The sequence below is a fragment of the Bufo bufo genome, chromosome 2, assembly GCF_905171765.1.
Source record: "Bufo bufo chromosome 2, aBufBuf1.1, whole genome shotgun sequence".
NCBI lineage: Eukaryota > Metazoa > Chordata > Amphibia > Anura > Bufonidae > Bufo > Bufo bufo.
Window position 1 is genome coordinate 43,248,722 of NC_053390.1, and position 27,468 is coordinate 43,276,189.

At 41.9% G+C, this 27,468-nt stretch overlaps 1 protein-coding gene across 1 annotated transcript in view; it reads left to right on the plus strand.

Annotated features, from left to right (window-relative positions):
* The window catches only part of ADAMTS12 (ADAM metallopeptidase with thrombospondin type 1 motif 12), a 527,800-nt gene extending 500,798 nt beyond the window's left edge, over window positions 1-27,002 (plus strand). The window contains 2 exon segments of the mRNA XM_040421001.1: window positions 3,033-3,186; window positions 26,673-27,002. Coding sequence (XP_040276935.1) covers window positions 3,033-3,186; window positions 26,673-26,812 — 294 coding nt within the window. The 3' untranslated portion in view covers window positions 26,813-27,002.
* Window positions 27,003-27,468: the final 466 nt, after the last annotated feature.

Below are 27,468 nucleotides of genomic sequence, written 5' to 3' on the forward strand. Positions count from 1 at the left end.
GTATAATAATGATCCCAGAGGTTTCATCTCGTACAGTTGTATCGCTAGGATATGCTATCCCTGTAGAAGATGTTATTACCCATTTAAGGAGTTAAAGGTGTTGTACTTTTTCTTAGAACAGCCCTCTGATGCCTTAATCTGTGTGGAAACCTGGCAGTAAATGCTCAATTTTCCCCAACAGCTCCCCCACAGGCGAAACAAAATATTACACCATGACCATTAGAATTTTCTGTCTGTGTAAAGAACAGAGGTGCCAAGTCCTCCAGAGGGGGATAAGCTCTTTGTAACCACTTTGCATAATAGATAAGAGTCCCGAATAGTAGACCCTCTCTGTACTATTAGAATTCCCTAACAGGGTGCATAGAAATGGATCTAAACCAGATGACCTCTTTAGATGGTTATCTATTTTTTATATAATGATCTTCTATGACTGAGCAATTATCATCTATCAGGACTGCAAGCTGTGACTACCCGCACCCTGAAATCATCCTATAAAATTTTTACAAGATGTCTACTGTAATATATACCCACTTATAGGAATCATCAGTGACACGCAGCATATAACTTAATGTGTGTGATTACATGTATTTCCAACATGTCTATTATGGAGTGGTCTTTAATTGACTCCTCTGTGACCAGGACATCGGGTTATGTTAATTTCTGCAACTTATTGTAAAATGTTCATCTAGCCTTCCCTGAAATGACACATCTTTAAAGGCAAAGATTTATATAATCAGTGTACTAGACCAAGGTCAATCACCCCTAATTGCTATGTGCCTATGTATGGCACCAGATCACTTTAAAAGACTTCCAAGTAATATTATGTCATGTCAAATGTCACTGACTGGGTGTGGGCATAAGGCTGTGTTCACCCTGAGCCTGTGGAGAAGGTTCTATCATTTTTGGATCGATCATATGAAAGGTCTGGCCTAGCATGGTGGCTTACATTATGTATAGAAGCAATAGGGCAGAGGTAAGCAGAGCCTAAAACTAAATCTGGGCCTTCTTGAAATACTGCACTGGCCAATAGGGCAGTAATAACAGCCTGATGTTTCAGCTTTACTGCAGCTCACTTGTCATATTTGCTGTATAGGCTGGGACAGAATGAGCAGAATCATCTCATTATTATAAGAGGGTAGGGGAGTTAATGATAGCTCTTTTCTACTGCGCAAGGCCTAGATAAGGCAGGATAGTAACACCATAGACACTGATAAGGTTCTGCCTGCAACTCCTCTGTCACTCCCTGGTCTCTGGGGGAAGGCCTGTATGCCATCAATTCCTTGAGACTGTAATAATCAGCTACATCTCTCTGTCTATTGATTCTCATTCATTATAGCTGCCATAAAGCACATGCACCTGTCTGTACTGTCTTTTCAGGAAGGGTGTACCTACAGGATACCATTTATACAGGGACTTATATCTAATGAAAGACACTAAGATAGCATACATGTGGTATACCATTTTAGGAAGCCATGACAGTTATGAATAATGCTGATAGAGCCTATTGACTTATTGACTTTTGTACCATCTATGGGATCTGGGTGTCGCTTAAAGTTGAGGAACGTTTCTCCTTTCCCTCGAGCAATGCTCAGACCCTCCTCATACTCTTCTCAAGCTCTACTGCCCTGTGTGGATTTCTAATTTTCCATTGACTTACACATATTTTATAGCTGTCATTTTATATGTGACCTTCGAGTTTTGTGTTGACCTTTGCCAAGCCGACCATAGACATAAGACAGCTGAGGAACAACCTTTATCATAGACATTCCCAGTTGCTTTGGCAGAGAATGAGATGTGTTGAAATCCAACAAATTCCACTTTTGTTTCACCATTCATGGAGGTCTCAATACACTTAAAAAGTTTCCTTGGCCAAGATTTTTTTTAGATTATTTTTTTTTAAATCCAGTTCCCTCGCGAAATGAAAATGTGGCCACTCAGCCAATTACTGGCTGAGGTAGGTCACAACTACAACTAGAGGTTGGCTACGGGGTCAGATTTCTGAGACCGGTGTCAGAATGGGATCTGTGGGGGATTTTTAAGGTATTACTTTTACTAGATGTATGGCCAAAAATACATAACCTCACTCAACATGACCAAGACCTCCAATGCAGGGTGTTAATGAGAATTGAGTGTTTGTGGGGGGCTCGTGGTGGCTAAAAATAAAGGACATTCACATCACTCCAGTTCCGATGCTGCCTGGGTCCCCTCTGATCTCTACTTCCTGGTCCTGTCTCTACTTCCTGGTCCTGTCTCTACTTCCTGGTCCTGTAACGACACACAGAAAATGCCTGCTTGACCAATCACTGGCTGAAGCGGGTCACCACTGTGGCTAGTGATTGGCGGTCCAGGCGTTTCCTGTGTGTCGAGACAGGACCAGAAAGTAGAGACCAGAAGTGACCCGAGCAGCAGGAGAAACAGAAGGGACCCAAGCAGCAGGGACCCAAGAACAGGAGCAACAGGGGATCCCTAAAGGAGCTGTCTCACTTCACTATTTCCAAGCTCTGTTTCGGGTCTCAAGGCCTCGATTCCCTGCTTGCTGGGGGCAGAGCTGAAAGATCCTAGGCGCTTGTAGTACACTCTTTCAGCAGTGACGAGGTGGCCAGAGCCAGGAGAGGCTTGCTCCTGTGAAACCCGACCACCAGAGCAGCCGGCCTGCGCAGCCACCGCTGAGAACATTACAGTGGTGGCCATAACCCCTAGAAACGATCATGAAATTTGGAGCTGTTTGAAGAAGACAAAGTGAAAGAGGCATAATTGAAAAATAAACTACATGGAAGAAAGGATCCTAGGACTACAAGGAACTGTTTTAATGTTAATTATTGAGGCGAGACAACCCCTTCAAGGTGATTATTTTTAACCCCCTCTGAGCCTGCTGCCTCCAATTTATTTCCCGTTGGAAAACCTCTTTAATTCATATACAATGAATTGCATTATAACGTGGAATATGAAATATATGTTGTATGTCAAACTAACTGCAGGAAACCTAATCAGATATGAAAAGTAGATTTTACCCCATATGATGTTTGTTTCAGTGTTCGGCATCATGTGGGGAAGGCGTCCAACAAAGAACCGTGCAGTGTTTCGATACCGATAATAACCGGACTGTGAACCACAGTTTCTGCCAAAAAGAACCTAAGCCTCAGGAAAGTAAAGAGTGTCATCTCCAGGAATGCTCTAAAATCCCAGGTAAGTCACACTGATATAGAAATGCAAAGCAAAGAGTCACAACATGCATTCCTTACAACTTTCTGACAGCATCAAATGATGAAGGTGTCTTACCTACCTCTTAGGGGTCTGTAGGTCCAGGGCCACTAGTGTAAATGTAACAAACAGAACCAGCTCTCCATTACATGGATAAACATATTTCTTCTCTACTTTAGAGACACAGGAGCTCCGAGGGGGAAGGACTATGATCTGCCCACAGGAAGTGTGAGCTAAAACAAGTCCCCCTAGGAGCTTATATGCCTCTTTCAACCCCCTGATCACACTCTACATGGAGCTGTGAGGAATTCAGCTTCATAGATTACATAGATACAACTCAGCCAGTTGCTTATTACTAACCGTACCAGCTTTTAGTTGAGGAGGAAGGGGAACCAGAGTCAAACTGAATCTTTATCCCCAGTGAAAGGATGTCACCCTCAAGGGCGGGGAGGCTAAAACCAATTATAATCATTCAAATATTCCTCAAAAATATCAGTAGGCATTGCTTGCCATCTGCTTACATGTGAATCAAAAGGTTCCATCTGTCTGTTTTTGGGGGTTTATATTTTTGGAGTTTGCGTTGGGGAGGTTGTAAAGAATCGGCCATTAGAATTGCCTGTTATTTAAAGGTTTTTAACTAAACATACTGTATTTTCTGATTTGTTTTTTTGTTTTTGTTTTATTTTCCCCTGAGTATATTATAAAAAAATCCCGAATTCTTGCAGAGTTTCACACTAAGCCTAATAGGTTGACACTTCCTGTTCTGTAAAGATCACTGCTCAGCAGTCATCTCATTATCACCACAGGCAGGATTACAATAACACCAATATGTAGATAATACAGGATCCACCATTCACAACAGGTGAGGTCACCTGCACAATGACCTTAGCACAGGTGGTCACAGAGCATGCCCACAGCACTCTCCCATAGAGTTATTTCCAGGCTACAAGTTTCTATTATCCTTGTGGCTGCTGTAAAACAAAATTTTGTGCTGTTAATGATTGCCACCCTTATAATTATGTACAGAAAATAGAATTAAAAAATCTATATCGCAAAATAAAAACAAATTAGAAAAAAATTGCAGTTGATACATTTCTTTGAAGTAACCAACCAGACAATTAAATGTCATTTTTCTGAAATTGTTATTGATGATATGCTAAGGACAGTATCGAGGGACACTTGTCTTATGGGATTGCAAAATATCTGTGGACTGCACGCACTCACTTGGGAAGCTGGAGAATTGTACCGGATTGTCGCAAAAAAAGAAAAATCGTCCACTGCCAACTTATCGAATTGGGCGTAGTTTAGGACATTTCTTATATCGCTACCAATAGATTAGAGACTTTTCCCATACGAATATTTATACGAAATATTTATGCGATTTACATCCATTGACATTTATTAATTGTGAATCGATTTTTCCATTCCATCTGTTTCTCGATTTTTTTATGATATATTGTATCCCATTCATTTTATGATATTTTTAGGTATTACTGCATGTTGTGTATTTTGGGTATGTTTTTTAGTCATTTGTGATAGTATTTAATATTTACCGCTGCTGTGTGCATTGCCACCTATTGAACTATATCTATTGATTTTACATGCGAATAAACTCCATATGGTTCAGATATCCTGAGAGGGCCCAGTGACCTTTGTTTACTCAGTTTTATGTTTGAGTGGACAGGGTGAGTGCACTTGACTGAGTGCACCTCTTTTGGTCATTAGTCACTCCTGTGCGTCACATTCTCTATTTTTACTGCCCAACGCGTATCGCCGGCGCAGTCCGGCTTCCTCAAGGCTTTTATTCGTTTAGTGGTCCTACCTTATCTGACATTCTCTTCATGTTATTTATAAGTGCACATTTTGTTTAGCTGGGTTATATTGCTTGTCCTTATTCAGTGGACGTTCAGTGGATTCTGCATGTGTCGGTGATACTATATTGCTGCACCGACATGCTGTTTATATTGTATACAATTTTTTATGTGTTTGTTTGTGTGTCTAATAAACTTTACATATATTTTTACCTATAGCGATTGTTGGATGTGCATTCATATAGGGTGGTTCTTGTGACTCTTCCTTGGGTCGGATTTCTGTTGCACTATTTTTTAACCACCCTTTTGCACTCTTCAGACTAATTGTATTCATTGGTGTGCCCCCTCTTTCTACATTCATTTCAGTATTCCCAGGACCTCTTCGACTATAATGGGATCCAGCGGAGATCTGGACGGTTTCTAGCATAGGGTGCAGGGTTTTAGGCAGACAAAAAATGCTGTACACACCAGTTTCCTTCTGGCCAAAACCCGGCACTTATGCCAGAAACCGACCAGATCCCATAATAGTCAATGGGGTCTGGTGGTGAATGGCAGTATCCAGCCAAGCCGGATCTGGAGAATTTGAGCAGGCTGCTGGATCTGATAAAGTGTGAAACTAGCCTAATTAGGTAATATATCTTATATAATATATCTAGCAGTTGAAGATTCATGTTTGTTCCCCTGCATTCACATTTAGTCTAACTGCACCCACCATTAGGGGGAACTTAGGAGCTTACTGCATACATTGAATTATATAATACAGTAAACTTATTAGCTCCTTCTAGTGGTGGCTGTATATATGTCTGTATTTAGTAATCACCTGAGCTCCCTCTAGTGCTGGCTGTATATATCTGTATGCAGTAATCTCCTGAGCTCCCTCTAGTGGTGTCTGTATATATCTGTATGCAGTAATCTCCTGAGCTCCCTCTAGTGGTGTCTGTATATATCTGTATGCAGTAATCTCCTGAGCTCCCTCTAGTGGTGTCTGTATATATCTGTATGCAGTAATCTCCTGAGCTCCCTCTAGTGGTGGCTGTATATATCTGTATGCAGTAATCTCCAGAGCTCCCTCTAGTGATGGCTGTATATATCTGTATGCAGTAATCTCCTGAGCTCCCTCTAGTGGTGTCTGTATACATCTGTATGCAGTAATCTCCGGAGCTCCCTCTAGTGATGGCTGTATATATCTGTATGCAGTAATCTCCTGAGCTCCCTCTAGTGGTGTCTGTATTTATCTGTATGCAGTAATCTCCTGAGCTCCCTCTAGTGGAGGCTGTATATATCTGTATGCAGTAGTCTCCTGAGCTCCCTCTAGTGGTGGCTGTATATATCTGTATGCAGTAATCTCCTGAACTCCCTCTAGTGGTGTCTGTATATATCTGTATGCAGTAATCTCCGGAGCTCCCTCTAGTGGTGTCTGCATATATCTGTATGCAGTAATCTCCTGAGCTCCCTCTAGTGGTGGCTGTATATAGCAGTATCTAGAATTCTCCAGAGCCTCCCCCCAGTAGTGGTTGTATATATCTGAATGTACTAATCTCTTGAGCTCTCCCTAGAGGTGACTCTATATATCTGTATGCAGTAATCTTCTGAGCTCCCTCTAGTGGTGGCTGTATATGTCTGTATGCAGTAATCTCCTGAGCTCCCTCTAGTGTTGGCTGTATATATCTGTATGTAGTAATCTCCTGAGCTCCCTCTAGTGCTGGCTGTATATATCTGTATGCAGTAATCTCCTGAGCTCCCTCTAGTGGTGTCTGTATATATCTGTATGCAGTAATCTCCTGAGCTCCCTCTAGTGGTGTCTGTATATATCTGTATGCAGTAATCTCCTGAGCTCCCTCTAGTGGTGTCTGTATATATCTGTATGCAGTAATCTCCTGAGCTCCCTCTAGTGGTGGCTGTATATATCTGTATGCAGTAATCTCCGGAGCTCCCTCTAGTGATGGCTGTATATATCTGTATGCAGTAATCTCCTGAGCTCCCTCTAGTGGTGTCTGTATACATCTGTATGCAGTAATCTCCGGAGCTCCCTCTAGTGATGGCTGTATATATCTGTATGCAGTAATCTCCTGAGCTCCCTCTAGTGGTGTCTGTATTTATCTGTATGCAGTAATCTCCTGAGCTCCCTCTAGTGGAGGCTGTATATATCTGTATGCAGTAGTCTCCTGAGCTCCCTCTAGTGGTGGCTGTATATATCTGTATGCAGTAATCTCCTGAACTCCCTCTAGTGGTGTCTGTATATATCTGTATGCAGTAATCTCCGGAGCTCCCTCTAGTGGTGTCTGCATATATCTGTATGCAGTAATCTCCTGAGCTCCCTCTAGTGGTGGCTGTATATAGCAGTATCTAGAATTCTCCAGAGCCTCCCCCCAGTAGTGGTTGTATATATCTGAATGTACTAATCTCTTGAGCTCTCCCTAGAGGTGACTCTATATATCTGTATGCAGTAATCTTCTGAGCTCCCTCTAGTGGTGGCTGTATATGTCTGTATGCAGTAATCTCCTGAGCTCCCTCTAGTGTTGGCTGTATATATCTGTATGTAGTAATCTCCTGAGCTCCCTCTAGTCATGGCTGTATATGTCTGTATGCAGTAATCTCCTGAGCTCCCTCTAGTGGTGGCTGTATATATCTGTATGGAGTGATCTCCTGAGCTCCCTCTAGTGATGGCTGTATATGTCTGTATGCAGTAATCTCCTGAGCTCCCTCTAGTGATGGCTGTATATGTCTGTATGCAGTAATCTCCTGAGCTCCCTCTAGTGATGGCTGTATATGTCTGTATGCAGTAATCTCCTGAGCTCCCTCTAGTGGTGGCTGTATATATCTGTATGCAGTAATCTCCTGAGCTCCCTCTAGTGGTGGCTGTATATATCTGTATGCAGTAATCTCCTGAGCTCCCTCTAGTGATGGCTGTATATGTCTGTATGCAGTAATCTCCTGAGCTCCCTCTAGTGATGGCTGTATATGTCTGTATGCAGTAATCTCCTGAGCTCCCTCTAGTGATGGCTGTATATGTCTGTATGCAGTAATCTCCTGAGCTCCCTCTAGTGGTGGCTGTATATATCTGTATGCAGTAATCTCCTGAGCTCCCTCTAGTGGTGGCTGTATATATCTGTATGCAGTAATCTCCTGAGCTCCCTCTAGTGATGGCTGTATATGTCTGTATGCAGTAATCTCCTGAGCTCCCTCTAGTGGTGGATGTATATATCTGTATGCAGTAATCTCCTGAGCTCCCTCTAGTGGAGGCTGTATATATCTGTATGCAGTAATCTCCTGAGCTTCCTCTAGTGGTGTCTGTATATATCTGTATGCAGTTATCTCCTGAGCTCCCTCTAGTGTTGGCTGTATATATCTGTATGCAAAAAAAAAAAAAAAAGTTAGACCAGCACCTCCAAAAAATGTGAAAAATAAGTTCATGTGCGTCTCTGAAATTTAAAAGCAAATAATGACTAGAAGTATCAGTGCATTGCCATGCGCAGTGTAATCTCCTGAGCTCCCTCTAGTGGTGGCTGTATATAGCAGTATCTAATAATCTCCAGAGCCTCCCCCCAGTAGTGGTTGTATATATCTGAATGTACTAATCTCTTAAGCTCTCCCTAGAGGTGACTCTATATATCTGTATGCAGTAATCTTCTGAGCTTCCTCTAGTGGTGGCTGTATATATCTGTATGCAGTAATCTCCTGAGCTCCTCCTAGTGATGGTTGTATATATCTGTATGCAGTAATCTCTTGAACTCCCTCTAGTGGTGGCTGTATATATCTTTATGCAGTAAGCTTCTGAGCTCCCTCTAGTGGTGTCTGTATATATCCATATGTAGTAATCTCCTCAGCTTCCTCTAGTGGTGGCTGTACAGGGAGTGCAGAATTATAAGGCAAGTTGTATTTTTGAGGATTAATTTTATTATTGAACAACAACCATGTTCTCAATGAACCCAAAAAACTCATTAATATCAAAGCTGAATATTTTTGGAAGTAGTTTTTAGTTTGTTTTTAGTTTTAGCTATTTTAGGGGGATATCTGTGTGTGCAGGTGACTATTACTGTGCATAATTATTAGGCAACTTAACAAAAAACAAATATATACCCATTTCAATTATTTATTTTTACCAGTGAAACCAATATAACATCTCAACATTCACAAATATACTTTTCTGACGTTCAAAAACAAAACAAAAACAAATCAGTGACCAATATAGCCACCTTTCTTTGCAAGGACACTCAAAAGCCTGCCATCCATGGATTATGTCAGTGTTTTGATCTGTTCACCATCAACATTGCGTGCAGCAGCAACCACAGCCTCCCAGACACTGTTCAGAGAGGTGTACTGTTTTCCCTCCTTGTAAATCTCACATTTGATGATGGACCACAGGTTCTCAATGGGGTTCAGATCAGGTGAACAAGGAGGCCATGTCATTAGATTTTCTTCTTTTATACCCTTTCTTGCCAGCCACGCTGTGGAGTACTTGGACGCGTGTGATGGAGCATTGTCCTGCATGAAAATCATGTTTTTCTTGAAGGATGCAGACTTCTTCCTGTACCACTACTTGAAGAAGGTGTCTTCCAGAAACTGGCAGTAGGACTGGGAGTTGAGCTTGACTCCATCCTCAACCCGAAAAAGCCCCACAAGCTCATCTTTGATGATACCAGCCCAAACCAGTACTCAACCTCCACCTTGCTGGCGTCTGAGTTGGACTGGAGCTCTCTGCCCTTTACCAATCCAGCCACGGGCCCATCCATCTGGCCCATCAAGACTCACTCTCATTTCATCAGTCCATAAAACCTTAGAAAAATCAGTCTTAAGATATTTCTTGGCCTAGTCTTGACGTTTCAGCTTGTGTGTCTTGTTCAGTGGTGGTCGTCTTTCAGCCTTTCTTACCTTGGCCATGTCTCTGATTATTGCACACCTTGTGCTTTTGGGCACTCCAGTGATGTTGCAGCTCTGAAATATGGCCAAACTGGTGGCAAGTGGCATCTTGGCAGCTGCACGCTTGACTTTTCTCAGTTCATGGGCAGTTATTTTGCGCCTTGGTTTTTCCACACGCTTCTTGCGACCCTGTTGACTATTTTAATTGAAACGCTTGATTGTTCGATGATCACGCTTCAGAAGCTTTGCAATTTTAAGAGTGCTGCATCCCTCTGCAAGATATCTCACTAATTTTGACTTTTCTGAGCATGTCAAGTCCTTCTTTTGACCCATTTTGCCAAAGGAAAGGAAGTTGCCTAATAACTATGCACACCTAATATAGGGTGTTGATGTCATTAGACCACACCCCTTCTCATTACAGAGATGCACATCACCTAATATGCCTAATTGGTAGTAGGCTTTCGAGCCTATACAGCTTGGTGTAAGACAACATGCATAAAGAGGATGATGTGGTCAAAATACTCATTTGCCTAATAATTCTGCACGCAGTGTATATACCATATGTGTATGTAGTAATCTACAGTTCCCCCCTAGTGGTGGCTGTATATATGTGGACGTTATAATCTACTGTGCTCCCCCTACTGGTGGCTGTATATATCTGTACACAGTAAGCTCCTGAGTGCTCTGTAATGGTAGCTCTATGTATTTGTATGTAGTAATCCCCTGAGCTCCCCCTAATGGTGGATGTATATATCAGATGGAGTGTATGGGCCTTCCTAAGATAAGGTTATATTATGGAAAGCATTTATGGGTCAGGACTTAGTGGATCATGGAAATGGTACCAGATAGAGGGGGTTGCATTACCTAGGGGCCAGTTATTGATATTTACAGTCGTGGATTTGCCTGTCCCACAGATCCATCTTAGTGGTTAGAGGTAAACTATTTAAAACTGGAGGAAGCTGCAGTTGGCGGAGAGATTACAGATGCTGGTGTTCTCCTTACAGCTCGCGACCTTTGAATAACAGTTTATCGAGGCTCTAGTTCCTGGGTGGCTGTTAAATAACCAACAGGGTGTCAAAGAGGGTTATTTGGATGATGTATATAAGCAGAATACATGTGCAATGCCCACGGCCAGGTCCAGCGCCTGGGGGATCACTTGCCCCTTAGGAGGTTTCTACGGAATATGTCCCTCTTATAGAGCAAGTAAACGTGACGGCAGTTGCATTTAAGCAACGGGAACATGGAGTCCCTTTTGTAGATGGTAGTGTTGGTACCCAGTGTAGGAAGGCAAAAGTGGTGTTAAATAGACCACAATAGCCCTGGAGATGTTGTGTAGCACTTTTGTCACGGTGCTCCTACCTGAATTCGGGTGCATCCCAGGCGCGGTCGTCCGAGGCAGTGCAAAAGGGAATGAAGAACTTGGATGGGGTAGAACAAAGTTGACTCCAGACTTGGTAAACATTAAACAGTTGCTTTTACTTGGCATAAACGGTAATCCATACAGTTTCCAGACTTTATCTTGGTTTCCAATAGGTTTCAGCAGGCATATGGCAGGCAAATAAATTCTCTGCAAACAAACTCCTCTCTGCTGAATCTATAGTGTACTCTCTCAGCTCTGCTATGTTAGCAGTAGTAGTCTTTCTCTTACTGTAGGCAATCCTAGGAACTTCTTGTCCTGGCATTCAGTACCTCAAGCTTCGGCTCAGCTTGGATGTAGGCAATGCAAGTCCAGGAGGGGACATGCAACCAAATAGCCCTTTTGCAGCAGGACCTGCAGACCCAACAGAGCAGACAGTGCTCTGCTGGCCTACACACAACCTCTCCCTTAGTAGGGTAGACTAGACCTCTCTTACACAACCTCTCCCCAGGACGGGGAAGGCCAAATTACTCACTAACACTAAACTTCTCCTCTCCTTCTCCCTCTAGAGGGAGAGAGAGAATGGACAATCCAGTCCATTCCCTGCAACTAGCATTGCCAAGTGTTGCTGCCACCTTGTGGTAACCAGGCACATTACATGAAACACAACAGTTACATGGAATAAATATGCACATTATTCTCAGATGACATGAAATACATTGGATGACAGGTATTAGCACATAGGACATGGTAGCAAGGTGTCAAAAGGAGTGGTAATGGCACCCTGGGTCATCACACATGGTTCTCACTGGATATAATACAGCAGAAATATTGGAAGGAGATCTTTTTTTATTTTTTTACTTAGGTTAAAAAGAATAACTGAACATTATGATATAATTGCTACAATAAAGAAGTACGATAATCTCCCCTCCAAATTTGCAAATTATTTGTCAGGCTCTGTATACGATAAGAGAAGAGTATCTCCTATATATCAGAATATCCAGTCGGGGCAATGTGCTAGCACATTAAGCTACATGCAAGATTGGGAAAAAGATATGAATGAGTTTTAATAAATGGGAATGGGATCAGGCCATGGAGTAAGTAGCCTTGTTGCTTAAAGGCTATGGACATCTTTGGAGGCAATTTATTTTTATTATTGTATTGTACTCATTTTGAGAAAAAACATTTTTTTTCATTTGGTCTTTATTAAAAGTTTGCAGTCCCTTTCATTGTACAACCTTGAGATTCTCTAGTACCAGCTCTGTGTTTCCCATCAGGCATCTCAGCTGATGGCTCCTTATCTCTGATCTCCTGACCTCAAAAACACTCATTAAAACTCATGATAAGAATGTGGCTTAAATAAGTGTTTATGAGCTGTTAGTAGTTCAAAGATAAGGGATACACATAGCCGGCAGATAACGGCTGAAAGTGAAAGTAAGATGCTAGGCACAGCTAGGGAAAGAGTTAAACCTTTATGACCAAAACTACTGATTTTTTTTTTAATAAAGACCAATTGAAAAAAAATGTTTTTAGACCAAAATGAGTAAAAGGCAATCATAAAAAAATTGCCCTCAAAGGTGTGCATAGGCTTCAAATCAAATAGCAGTAGTTAAGAAAATACACCACTTGCAGTGAACTGCTTAAGAGCCGGTGCAGAAGATGGGAGTGGTAGTGGCCCTGATGAGATGATGTATCATAGTGTTCTGCCTCGGGCCATTGCTCCCTGGGGATTGGTGCAGTGTAAAGGTGATAAAGGGATAAAGACTCAGGCCAAAAGTAAGAGAATAAAAGTCTCTCTTTACTCAGTGCAAAAGATAAATTGTAGGACATCCAGCAGTAGTTGGTACAAAGTGCAATTTCTGTCCCCAGATGATGAGGTATGGTGGCTGGCAAGGTGGCAGTTTAATGTCATATCTGTGGTGCTGTCTTGCTGAAGTCTCTTTCTCTTGTGGATATAGGTGTCCACTGTGTAATGTAGGCTTTGAGTTGGTTGTGACCTGGTTGTTATCTAGGTTATCGGTGTCTGAAGCGTAGTCCCTCACCTGCAGCAGGGATTGGATTGCTATAGTTGCTGGTCACTCTACTGACTATCAATGCTGTGGATTTTTAGGTTTTTCTGGTGTTCTTGCAGTCTCTCTGGAGTAGGGGTCTCATGGGAGAGTTGAATCTTTTGCTGGACACTTAGACCCTTGGAGTAGGAGCAACTTGACGTGTTACCACACTCCTCACTGTCCTAACAAGAATTCTTTCTCCTTGCAGGTAGCAGGACCAGCCCACTCCTACAAAGAGTGGAGGGACAAGGTAGTTAGCCCTGTCCCTGCCAACCATAACTCTTCATGCTGGTGTACTTAACATAACATATACAATATAACACATAAAACAATAGCAGATATCCCCAGGTCTGAAGTACTGCACACTCTGCTGAAAAGTTATGGATTTTACACTGGTTTGTTCCAGATGTTTCAGACCTGTGTGAGGATTAAGGGTTTATGGGATGATACAGTTAGGCTGATCTCCAAAATTGTGGGATGGGAGGTGCTTTCCTCACAGAAGGTGGCTCTTTAAAATTTGAGAATAGATAGCTTGCTAAGGTAGGGTAGATGGGCAGCAATGCGTATTCTGCATTCCGCTGCGAGCTGTCTACTGGGAAACGAATATCATGCCCAAAATTGGAGAAGTGTACAGACAAACAGAGTAAATACCTACCTCCGATATGAATCAAGACTGGGAAACCAGCAGTCGCAAAAAAGCAATCTATCAAAATAGATGGAAACCTCAGACAGGGAGTCTTTGATAGGTAGCTACATGCCATCAGAGTGGTCACAATTCAGCAGCATGTACACAAGGGGAGGCAGGCCTACTCTGAGGTGGTAGCATCCACATCATAGCCCATATGGACCCTAAAAGCCCTGCTGTTCACTGGAGGTCACAACCCGGGAGAGACAAATTCATAAAGTGATTTTTTTACAAAAATAATTGACAAAATTGGTAATAATAATGGCGGTGGGAGCTCATGGAAAGCAGCAGAATATTGAGATTTTCGGTCTTTTCTGCTTTTTTTTTTCCACAGCGTTCGCGAGTTTCTTTTCCGTACGGAGCCTTTCGTTTCCCCGCCGCGCGAGTTGATGAATGTGTAACATTTTATAGAAAATTGAATTCTCTGCCTGGGGCTGCGGTATAAGTCGCACAGTCTAGAACAAGACTTGATTCTTTCAGCTACGCACAAGCAATTTAGAGAGTGCACTTATCTACTAAGCCATTCAGAGATCACAGGATGCTTTTTGACTGGGTGGAAGCAAATCTATTCCCCTCACTGAGAGCATATAGTTGGAGCCTGACCAACAGTCAACTTCGAAAGGCCCCCATATGTCAATAATGTCATATGTCATTGTGGTAGCCAGGTCACATTACGGGAAATTGGTGGCCCGAAAATTGGTGGCATTCCTGGCTCCCCACTTTTAATTAGGTGTTTTTTCCGTTCTCCCCACTTAATTAGGTGGAAACGACAAAAACACTCTCCCTCTGACTTGTGTTGCAAGAAATTACTCTGCATCCTCATTTCAGCTGTGGTCTCCTCAGAGTGGCAGCAATGTAGATGGCCTTACATGTATTTTTGGATCTTCACATGCTACCATTTTACACTCTCTGACTTCACAACCACTGCGCTCACTCTTATCCGTTGCATTATCTCTGCCTCGCAAGACACATAGTCCCAGATTGCACAAGTTTCTCACTTTTCACCTCGGGGCATACCCTTTTTAGAGGGTTCTCCTTCCTGGTGGCAGTTGGGTGTGGCCTTGGTGTCAGTGGGTATGGATGTGCCATGCATGGCTCTCTTAATGGGCAGGGAAGGGGCAATGGTTTGACAGTGCAGATAGGTTTTGGGGTAACAAGTCCACTGTACTTGCTGAGGCAATTTAGGCATATGACACCCACAGGCACCTGCAAAAGTAAGTTCAGTCTTTCCAGCTTACATGCACAGTTTTCCCAAGGCTGCAGATGGGGATGTAGGCCATACAATAAGTCTCTCTAAAGTTAATCCAACCAAACTTTCCAATTTGACCAATAAATGCTCAATATGGCACTATATTGTCCAACAGGGGGGTGTAATCTTTTAACTGTTGGCCGGTCGGTCTCAGAAGTAGAAGTATGACAGGGTATCTGAAGTTTATCCCTAACCAATACAGTGAAGTCCACAGCCTACATACATGCATTGCCTTCATTGATGTGTTGTCCATGCATTGTCCCTTTTGTAATGGCCCTCAACCTTCTGCAAAATTCAATGATTCTATCTCTCAGAAGCTGGCACAGGCTTTTCTGGCTGTTTTCCTGTCAGGTGCTTATCTCTCAGGCACCAGCCACACATTTTTGCTTGCACACTGACCGCAGGCTGCACACTCTGCCACAGCTCCTAGGTTAAAGGTGTGGGACCAGCCTACACCCAGCGACTGTCTCTAAGGAGCCAGGACATTAACCCTCTACTCCCTATGCACAGCCCTTGAGACACAAAAAAATGTATAACGTTCAATTTAACACATTTAGCACCAGGTCACTGCATATTCCAAACTGCTGGTCTCTGTCACCCTGCCATTACTGCTTTCAGGATGCAGGGACCTGGCGGCTTCTCTTTACTCCTCAGCTCCAGCTCTAAACCTTTGTGGTATGCAGCTTCTATTGCCTTAGCAATTCCCTTGTTTCCAGTAGCAACCACTTCCACTATTCCCACAGGAATATATTGGATCTGTCTCCAGCAGCAGCCACCAGCTCACTCTTACGTGTCCCAGCTTACACTCCCTCACACTGAGTGTGAAGATGGAATCTCAGCCATCAGCTACTGTTGTGAGCTCAAGGATCTGCCAGAAATTAGCAAATCCAGACATAACTTCAGCAAAGGATCTTTGCTAAGTCAGTAGTTATTGTATTATCCCATATATTATCTAACATGGGCTGTGATAATATAATCCCTCAGTAGATGGCAAACCTCAGTACTTCCTTTCCCATGATACAGCACATTATACATCATGTACCTTCTGTACAATACATAGGCAGTTAGAGGGTGTGATTTCTGCAATGTCCATTACATCCTACCCAAGTTATATGCCTCTGCCTATGGATTCAATTCTAAATGAATCAGTTATGAATTAGTTACGAATTTCCCAAAAATTGCATTTCCAAACGAAGTCAAACTTTTTGAGATTCGATTCTCACACATCACAGAAAATTACCTACACCATTTCACATATCACGATACAGTAGTGAGCACAACAGATGAAGACAGAAGATCACATGAGCTCAGACGGGGCCCTGGCCGGTGAATTTTAGCTAAGGAAAGGACAGGGTCATTTAGTGTACTGTGTTACTTTGCTGGTGCCAGCCATTGAAAATAATCATGTGCTTGCTTTGCTATTTAAAGCTACAGTACTCCCTTTTTCTAATGTGCAGAAGCCGGCTAGCAGCCCAGTGTATATCTAAAGAAAAAACTCATATTTACTGGCTGTTCATTTTTAAGCATCATAGTTACAATGGAGACTGTCCAATTGCATGTTTTTCAAAAAAGCTGTTGCAAAGTTTCTTCAACTTTCTTCAATTTTGCAGCATCACAGTCAGCATATATTTTTGCTGCAAACTGTGGCAATTGTGCATTTTTTCCCCCAAAAAGGTGTTGCAAATTTTGTTCATTCATAAGGCTACCAAACCTCACTGAATATATCATGCCGAATGACAGTCAGCATTTATTTTAGCTGCCGCTACTACTTCCCCTACTACCCCATTTATTTCTATGGCTGCACTGCTACAGTGATCCTTGATCACGCATTGAGTGTCACGCCCAAGATCGCCTTGTAGCCCTAGCCTAAGACCAGTGTCTGATATGCAGACCCAAATATGGGGGCCCAAATTTGTATGGGGAAACTACTTCTTCCAGGATAAGGCTGGGGCTAATCTGCAATCTTGTGTAGCCCAAACCTTAAAGTAGCTGCAAATTTTCTGCAATAGCCGAGTAGATAGCTTCACTGTTTCTGTCTGCCCTATAGGCATTAAATGGAAAGACGGTGGCCATTGTGATCACCAGTGGGATACCCAGTGTTGAGTCCCCAAGTGATTAGATATTTATCACCTACCCTGTGACCTTTTCTGGGATAATAGTGGTAGGTTGTGGTGGCTCACTAGCAAGTAGTTAAGGTATGGTGCTGCAAGCTCATATAGTGGGAATCACCCCACCCTCTCTTAAAAGGCAAATGTAGTAATAGGAAAATGAGCGAGCACTCATACACTTGGCAACCAGATTGACATGTGCAGAAAATATTTATTAAATCCCCATAAAATACAAGTAATAAAATTTATAAGAACAATGTAGCAATAATATACAACATTACAGTCACATATTGTGGTAGATATGGTCGATACTATATTCGATAAAAATATATTCGATAGAAATATTCGATAAATTGAATGGCAGAAAATTCAATGTTGAAATATTCGATTGAATATTCGATACCACTCAATAGTGTTGATAAATTCAATATTATATATCACACCAAAAAACTTCAAGTATATGCTGTTATTTGGGAAGAGGGGGTATTATCTTCTAGCGCTCTATCCCAATTTGGGAAACTGAATGTCACTGAAAATGTTGTAGGTGTATTCACTGGGAGCACAACATGTTCATAAAGTGTCCACAGGAATCCTGATAATGTGAAAAGTCTCTTATAGCATATCCTTTTAAGGTCGATATTAGCTTTAAATCGAAGAAAACTTTAAATCGATATTTGGCTTACCGTCTAACGTCTGCTGTCTCCCTATTGCTTCAATGGAGCTTTAAATATTTGCCGGCTTATTCAGTCGCTCCATACAGCAAGCTGGTTTAAATTTCGCGGGAGTTCCAAAGATCGCAGGAGTTTCCACTCTGTTCCGCAATTTCCTTTGGTGCAGCTTTCGACGATGAGAATAGTTAATCCTTTACTGTAGAGATTTTCTTCTGTATGGCCATACAGTATTATCGGAGGCTTTTCAATGCAGGTACATCACTTGTTTCACCATACGCGTTACGGGTAGATTCACTCTCCCTTCCTCAGTGGTCAAGTGTCTGCCTGCTCTGCCTCCATTTTTATCCATTCCTTTAATTGCTTCCCAAATCTCGGACACCTTTTGTTCCTACTACTCCCAGTTGGCCAGGGAATCCTCCCACATAATCAGGGGATAATTCTATACAGCCTTTATTTATTTTTTTATTTTTTTTGTTCTTCTTGCAGTTTCCATGCGTTTTTTTGGGGACACATGCGTTTTTTGGCCCAGATGTCCCAATTGGTGTGATATATCATTGTGTGAAATATAAACTTGATATCTGATTGCTAACACTTATAAAATGACTTTTTATAATAAAATATTATTAAACAAATTTTGATACAATTATTCGGATTTGATAGAGAAAGAAGGGTGGGTATCTCGGAGCCAAGGACACGTCGCAGCGCCGATAAACGGCCTAGCATGCGACGTGCCGTCGGCCACGAGACATCCAACCTACATAAATTCAAAAATTTCCAACTCCGATTAAGGCCTTTCGGTTGTAGAGATCCAAATTCATAAATGTGTCTGGATTCTATCCTAGACATTTGTCTGATAAAATCACCGCCTCTCCAGTGTTTCTCCACCTTCTCCAGTGCCGTAAACACCAGACTTGATGGATCCTGATTATGCATCTCTTTATAATGTTTAGATAGGGAATGCTTATCATAACCCTTCCTGATGTTGGCAATATGTTCGGCCACTCTTTTTTTGAATGGCCTCTTGGTACGTCCTATATATTGTCTGTTACAGGGGCACTGGAGAAGGTAGATAACTCCACTGGAGTCACATGTAAGACAATCTTCTATCTCCCAATTAAAATTGTTCTGAGTCGAGGGGACATTAGTCGTCAGGCGGGGTTTTTTATTCATTCTACAACCCATACACCTTCCACATTTATAAAAACCCTTCAAACTCAGCCAAGTTCCTGAAAAACTCAACTTATTCTGTTTCCACTGTTTTACGGTAGGGGCCACCTTGATACTTAGATTGGGTGCCCTAGTGAAGGTAATCGTCGGAACAGTTGGGAGTAAGTGTCCCACAATTTTGTCATTCAACACATGGTGCCAATGGGTTTTAATAATTTTCTGAATCTTCCTATAATTCTCATTAAATGGAAGAACAACTCTCATGGCTTCTTCTTTATTTTGTGTTTTATCTTTCTCATTATCTATCTCATTTTTATCTTTATTGTCCTCCTTATTAAAGAACTCTCTTCTATCTTATTTCCTAATTTGGTTGAGTGACTCCTCCACTAAGTTTTCAGGATATTTCTTCTCAATAAATTGTCTTTTCATCTCAATGGCTTCCATCTCAAAAGTGTGTCCCTCTGTGCAGTTCCGCTTAATCCTACGGAACTGACCAGAGGGAACATTTGTCAGCCATTTCGGCAGACGACAGCTAGAAAAATCAATATAACAATTTCTAGCTGTGGATTTACAAAATGTCTCACATATATATTTATTACCAGATTGTGTGATTAATAAATCCAAGAATTCGGTGCTCTCCTGTATGTTTGAGGTAAAGACCAGATTTAAATTATTAATATTAATTGTTTCTAGGAATTTTTCCAATTCTTCTTTACTCTGTTTCCAGATGAAGATCACATCATCTATATAATGGCGCCACAGGGCCAGATCCATCCCCAGCCTTGGCTTGATGAGGTTGTACTCCCACTCAGCCAAGAACAAATTAGCATAGCTGGGGGCGAATCTGGTCCCCATGGCGGTACCCCGCTTCTGCAGGAAGAATTCCCCCTCAAAAAAGAAGTAGTTGTGGCTCAGGATATACTCTATTCCTTTCGTTATAAATTATTTTTTTATTGCTCCATACATCTCTTATTAATTGCATTTTTACAGCATCAATTCCTTGCTGATGTTCAATCACAGTATAAAGTGACTGAATATCAAGTGTGCCCATAATCCATCCAGACTGGACATCTAAGTTTTCCAGAATCTGTATGATTTGGGTAGTATCTTTAATATAGGAATTGGTTTTCTTGACTATTGGCTGTAACTGCACATCTATATATTTGGACAGGTTGGATGTGATAGATCCAATCCCTGAGACGATAGGGCGTCCTGGGGGATCACTCAGATTTTTATGCACCTTGGGCAGGCAGTAGAAGCATGGTAGCCTCCTCTGTGTGCCCAAAATGAAATCCAGTTCCTGCTGTGATATTGTACCATTATCCAATCCGTCCATACTGTATCTCCTGAGCTCCAACTCAAATCTCTCAAGGGGGTCTCCCCCCAATTTTTGATAGGTCTCCCCATCTGAGAGTTGTCGGAGACATTCCCTATTATAATTAATTGTGTCCATCACCACTACCGCACCTCCCTTATCCGCGGGGCATATAGTGATGGAGTGTTTTTTTTGTAGTTGTTTCAATGCCTCAAACTCTCTCCTCTGGTAAGATTGTTTGTGGCTCTTGATCTAGCTTTTAGTTTGCAAATATCTTCCTCTACACACTTCTGAAAGGCTCCTATTTCTTTGCTGATTTCACTCCTTGGGAACATATTTGATTTATTTTTTAGGAGGTTTTTGCTAGGGTTTTTTGTCTTTTTTACGGTTTTTTCAACTATCACTTTCTCATTCCTCACAATTGGATTTTTGATAAAATATTTTTTGAGGCAGATATTCCTTATTAGTTTTTGTACTCCTATATATGTAGAGAATTTATCCATCTTATTGGTGGGAGCAAACTTCAGACCTTTCTCTAACAGATTATTTTGGGTTTTAGTCAGGGTGGTTGAACTTAAATTAATTATTGCGCTGAGATCCGTTACTAGTGATGTCTTTTGTGATATGTGTCTCTTCCTCTTACTTCGTCTTGTCTTTCTGACCCTCCTCTGTGTCTTGAGTGTTGGTATCTTACTTGTTCTATGTGGTTCATCTTTTGAGGTGCATGGTGATCCTGTCTCTGTGATATGTGATGTTGTCCCTTCCCTGTGTTCTGGTATTGATAAGTGCTCTTGGGTCTTAAATTGTAGTGATGTGTCGGTGATTCTAAACTGTGATTGGGAGGTGTCCTTTCTCTGTGTTGTAATCGTGCTCTGTGATGTGCTGGGGTATGATCTAAAAAATGCAGATCAGACAGCTCCTCATATCTGTTGGTCACAGAGATTGAGTAGCTGCCTGATAAGCCCTGCCGATCCCTATCCCCTTCACTTTTCTTCCCTTTTGGGATCTCATTCTGTGATAAGGGAATTTGTTCCCCAAATCTTTCACCCTGGTGATTTCTCTGTGTATTCTGGTGTTTTTTAGTTTTTTTATTAATGATCTCACTCTCAATTTTATCTAATCCACTACAGAGTCTTTGTTGCCACATTTCAAATTCACTATTTCTAGAGAATTTTTCAAGGTGGTCTTTTAATTTTCCAATTTTTTGATTCAGCACTTCCAATAGTGCTGTTCTCCTTTTTATTATGAGTTGCATGAGTGAAATGGAACAGGAGAATAGTAATCTATTCCATTCCCCCTCAAACGCCTCATCCCGGAGATCTTGTGCTGGGGTTTTGTTCAAGATGAACCCCTTAGGAATTTTACCATGCTCTATATACTGCTGTAGGGACCTTATCTCCCAATACGGTCTGAGTTGTTTCTGTAACGAGTGTCACGCCCAAGGTCGCCTTGTAGCCCTAGCCTAAGACCAGTGTCTGATATGTAGAGCCAAATATGGGGGCCCAAATTTGTATGGGGAAACTACTTCCTCCAGGATAAGGCTGAGGCTAATCTGCAATCTTGTGTAGCCCAAACCTTAAAGTAGCTGCAAATTTTCTGCAATAGCCGAGTAGATAGCTTCACTGTTTCTGTCTGCCCTATAGGCATTAAATGGAAAGACGGTGGCCATTGTGATCACCAGTGGGGTACCCAGTGTTGGGTCCCCAAGTGATTAGATATTTATCACCTACCCTGTGACCTTTTCTGGGATAATAGTGGTAGGTTGTGGTGGCTCACTAGCAAGTAGTTAAGGTATGGTGCTGCAAGCTCATATAGAGGGAATCACCCCACCCTCTCTTAAAAGGCAAATGTAGTAATAGGAAAATGAGCGAGCACTCATACACTTGGCAACCAGATTGACATGTGCAGAAAATATTTATTAAATCCCCATAAAATACAAGTAATAAAATTTATAAGAACAATGTAGCAATAATATACAACATTACAGTCACATATATTGTGGTAGATATGGTCGATAATATATTCGATAAAAATATATTCGATAGAAATATTCGATAAATTGAATGGTAGAAAATTCAATGTTGAAATATTCGATTGAATATTCGATACCACTCAATAGTGTCGATAAATTCAATAATATATATCACACCAAAAAACTTCAAGTATATGCTGTTATTTGGGAAAGTGCCAAGTGTATGAGTGCTCGCTCATTTTCCTATTACTACTTTTCTGGGATAATCCCTTTGAATGGATTGTCCAAAATTACAAAAACATGCTGGCTTTCTTCCAGTAATGGTGGCACGCCCATCCATAGGTTGTGTCCAGTATTGCAGCTGAGATCCCCTGAAGTAAATGGAACTGAGCTACAATACCACACATATCCTCTGGACAGGTGTGAAGCAGTTTGTGGAAGAAGCAATCCATGTTTTCTAAGCCTAGAAAACCCCTTTAAGGGAGGATTGACTGTAGGGCTGTGAAGACCCGTAACCAAAACATGTTTGAGGATAGCTCCAATGAATTTAGAGAATGTGTACCACTATAATACTAATCAAATAATAGTGCCATGTACAGTACAGACCAAAAGTTTGGACACACCTTCTCATTCAAAGAGTTTTCTTTATTTTCATGACTATGAAGGCATCAAAACTATGAATTAACACATGTGGAATTATATACATAACAAACAAGTGTGAAACAACTGAAAATATGTCATATTCTAGGTTCTTCAAAGTAGCCACCTTTTGCTTTGATTACTGCTTTGCACACTCTTGCCATTCTCTTGATGAGCTTCAAGAGGTAGTCACCTGAAATGGTTTTCACTTCACAGGTGTGCCCTGTCAGGTTTAATAAGTGGGATTTCTTGACTTCTAAATGGGGTTGGGACCATCAGTGGCGTTGAGGAGAAGTCAGGTGGATACACAGCTGATAGTCCTACTGAATAGACTGTTAGAATTTGTATTATAGCAAGAAAAAAGTAGCTAAGTAAAGAAAAACGAGTGGCCATCGTTACTTTAAGAAATGAAGGTCAGTCAGTCAGCCGAAAAATTGGGAAAACTTTGAAAGTAAGGGCTATTTGACCATGAAGGAGAGTGATGGGGTGCTGCGCCAGATGACCTGGCCTCCACAGTCACCGGACCTGAACCCAATCGAGATGGTTTGGGGTGAGCTGGACCGCAGAGTGAAGGCAAAAGGGCCAACAAGTGCTAAGCATCTCTGGGAACTCCTTCAAGACTGTTGGAAGACCATTTCAGGGGACTACCTCTTGAAGCTCATCAAGAGAATGCCAAGAGTGTGCAAAGCAGTAATCAAAGCAAAAGGTGGCTACTTTGAAGAACCTAGAATATGACATATTTTCAGTTGTTTCACACTTGTTTGTTATGTATATAATTCCACATGTGTTAATTCATAGTTTTGATGCCTTCATAGTCATAAAAATAAAGAAAACTCTTTGAATGAGAAGGTGTGTCCAAACTTTTGGTCTGTACTGTAGCATATGAATAATACCGCCTTACAGTTATCATATCATACTGCCATACATACAGAGTCCAAGTAAATGGGCTGAACAGTAATTCAGTATCCAGCACTGTGTGAGAAGATTGTGACACTACTCAGGAGGATATTCAGACAAAAAATGCAATACAAAAATGAAAAACAAAAAAGTAGCACTCCAGTCTTCGTTTTTTTTACTTCTATCCAAACCTTAGAAGGGAATCTGCTACCACCATGTTTTGTTTCTTCATTCAGTTCCCACGGGGTCGGAGCTTTTTCTACATACTTAAGAAACATGCTTTGAATTTCCTGATGTTATATTGTGGGCCAAGCGTCTTTGACATTGATCAATCAGAATTCCTGTGATGCCGCAGATCAATATTTTAAATCATGTCCAGTTTTATTAAGTCGTTGATGTTTCTTTTCATGTTCTTAAGGTTCCTTCTTCAAGAACTTTAAGAACAAGAACTTTTTTTTTCCAGGAAATAAGAAGCGGCTTCATCTGTGTTCCAAGAAGCTTTTGAAGTTAATGTGACACAAAGCGGAGCTGGCATTATAGCGTGATCTATTTAAAGGGTTTCTACCACTTCGTTTTGACATAATTAGCTGTCAGACACTAGCGATCCGCTAGTGTCTGCTCTACCAAACAATGCTATTATAATACCTTTGTGTGCAGCCGTTTGCCTAAAAAACAAACTTTTATTGATATGCTAATGAGCCTCTAGGTGCTATGCGGGCGTCTTTTCAGCACTTAGAGGCTCAGTCTACTCACACAAAATGCCGCCCAGCGCGTCCCTCCAGCCCGCCCATCTCCTCTGGAATGCGATCCTCCCTCTGAGCCAGCGGACGAATTCTCGCGCCTGCACCGTGCGCGTCTGTATTCGGCGCAGTGAATGTCTGACCGCTCCCTGCACAGACATCTCCACTGCTTGCTGCCGGGCGTCGTCTGTTCCTCGGAGCACTCTGTAGGCATCAGCGCAGGCGCAGTGGAGATGTCTGTGCAGGGAGCGGTCAGACATTCACCGCGCCTGCGCCGAATACAGACGCGCATGGCGCAGGCGCGAGAATTTGTCCGCTGGCTCAGAGGGAGGATCGCATTCCAGAATAGATGGGCGGGCTGGAGGGACGCGCTGGGCGGCATTTTGTGTGAGTAGACCGAGCCTCTAGGTGCTGACAAGACGCCCGCATAGCACCTAGAGGCTCATTAGCATATCAATAAAAGTTCGTTTTTTAGGCAAACGGCTGCACACAAAGGTATTATAATAGCATTGTTTGGTAGAGCAGACACTAGCGGATCGCTAGTGTCTGACAGCTAATTATGTCAAAACGAAGTGGTAGAAACCCTTTAAAGGGAAAGGGGATGTCTAGTTTCAACACCTCAATTTATACACTCATTCAGGGGGTCCTCTGTTCAGGATCCTCATCTCTTGGTCGATGTCTCTGGAGGACTCACCCTATCCTGTATTACACAGACAGCCCACTGATGTGACTGGACACTGTGTAATACTTAATTTCCCCTGTGGTGGTGCTGCAGAGAAACTGAACACTTCCTGCAAGGTTTCTCCACAGATCACAGGTGATCTCTGGGGATTCAGTTTGTGGGCCACATTTTCATTAGATTATTCACAAGGGACTCTTCTAACAAGTCGGGATTGTCCATGGCGGAGGACCCTTTAAGGGCAGCATAGTATGGTGGCAGGTCTGCTCAACTATTAGCCTAAATAGCACAGAAATATTCTGCTATTTGGCCAATCGAAACTTTATAAGACTAGAGTGGACTCCTCATAACCATCGGAGAGCATAGCATGGTGAAGTCCTAATGTTATTCAATGCAGTAGCCTATGAAGGAACATGGGAGGATGTGTTTAAACACCAACCTCAATAACACGCAGCGCACACATACTAATAGCATAGATCTCAGTCCAGCCACCAATGGTCGGCACCAGACATGGTGGGGCTGTCTGCCTTCTCCTTATGGCTTTTGCTCATTTTTTTTATTGTCTTTGATGAACCAGTAATGCGGGGGCAATGGTGATCCTGCATTTGTTTTTGTGGCATATTATAGTATAGTATTGATAGAGGTAGGTTCCAGAGCGGGCAGTTAGTCTGCTTTCCTTAAAGGGGGTTTTACGATGATCCGTCTCAGCCAGTGATTGGCTGGGTGGGCCTTTCCTAAACCAGGAATAGCAAGCAGCAGGGACCAGACCAGCATCAGAAAGGCAGGGATCTTAAGGGCCTGGAAAATCCTGCCGGACTTCCTTGCCGCTAGTGTGAAAGTAGCCTAAGGGAGAGTTTCATGTAAGAAGTTTCTATTTTTACATGCAGCTGTGTTAATTCAGTTGCTTTGGTTTTTGCTGTGACTTCCCACCGGGAGAGAAGAGAGAGCTGCACCCAAGCACTACTCACACCATGAAATGCTGCTAAAAACAAAAAAAAAAATACATTATGCATTTTATTTCATTATATTCAGGTGCAATTTTTTATCTTATAGCCTCTTATAGTAGTTTAAATTAAAAAAAATATGGAATGTAACGGTAACAGATCACTTTGTAAAGTGGATGTCAGAAAATTGATGCAATTCAGAATATACCGTGTATACAGTGTGTGTATATACTGTATATCGTGTGCGTTGTCTAGTTGGTGGTCCATTGATTATCTCTGCTGTTGAGACTTGTGTGATGTTTTTCTTCTCTTCTTCCCTCACACAGATGTATCCTGCAAAAATGACAAGCTGTCAATTAATTTCTGCAACACTGTGAAAAATGTCGGGAAATGTTCTTTGAAAGCCATTCAGTCACAGTGCTGCTTCACATGTGCAAGAAAAGATGATTTTCTTCAAGGAGGCTAAGTCATTGTTTTGATCAAACCCGTTCACATGCTGCGTACAGCGATATCTAATGGTGACCCTCACGTGACCCTCATGTGCAACACGACATCCAGGAACTGGTACAGAAGGATTTATTTCCAACTGGAGGACAATTCCATTTACTGCCAGGAGGGCTCGTTGTTTATGTCATCCCGATGGTTGGTGCACAGAGGGGAAAAAGCTATTTTTTACATGTCTAAAACAAACCAAAAAGGCATCAGAACTGATCTTTTGATGAGCTTCACGTTATATTTTCAAACTATATTGTTACCTAGGCAAAGCATTCCATTCTGAGGATTAAAACCTATGCCCACCTTCCAATAAACCTCGGGTGAAAAAATGAAGCAACTTTGCAATAGGTCTTAATTAAAAATCTCCTACCATTTTGTCTCTACGGCTATTATACGAACTGGGTCTCCATGGTAACAGACTACGAACAGACTTTGCGTAGTCTGATCCTGCAGTCATGTTCCCTTCTATCTCTCCCCTGCTTCTGGCTAACATACCAAATGTAAGTTGGCACAAAAGTGTTAGGGGGACAAATGGAGGAAATTTTTAAACTGCAGGATCACCCTATGCAGAGTTTCTTCATAGTCTGTTGCCATAGAGGTGCATAGTCTGCATAGTAGCTGTAGACA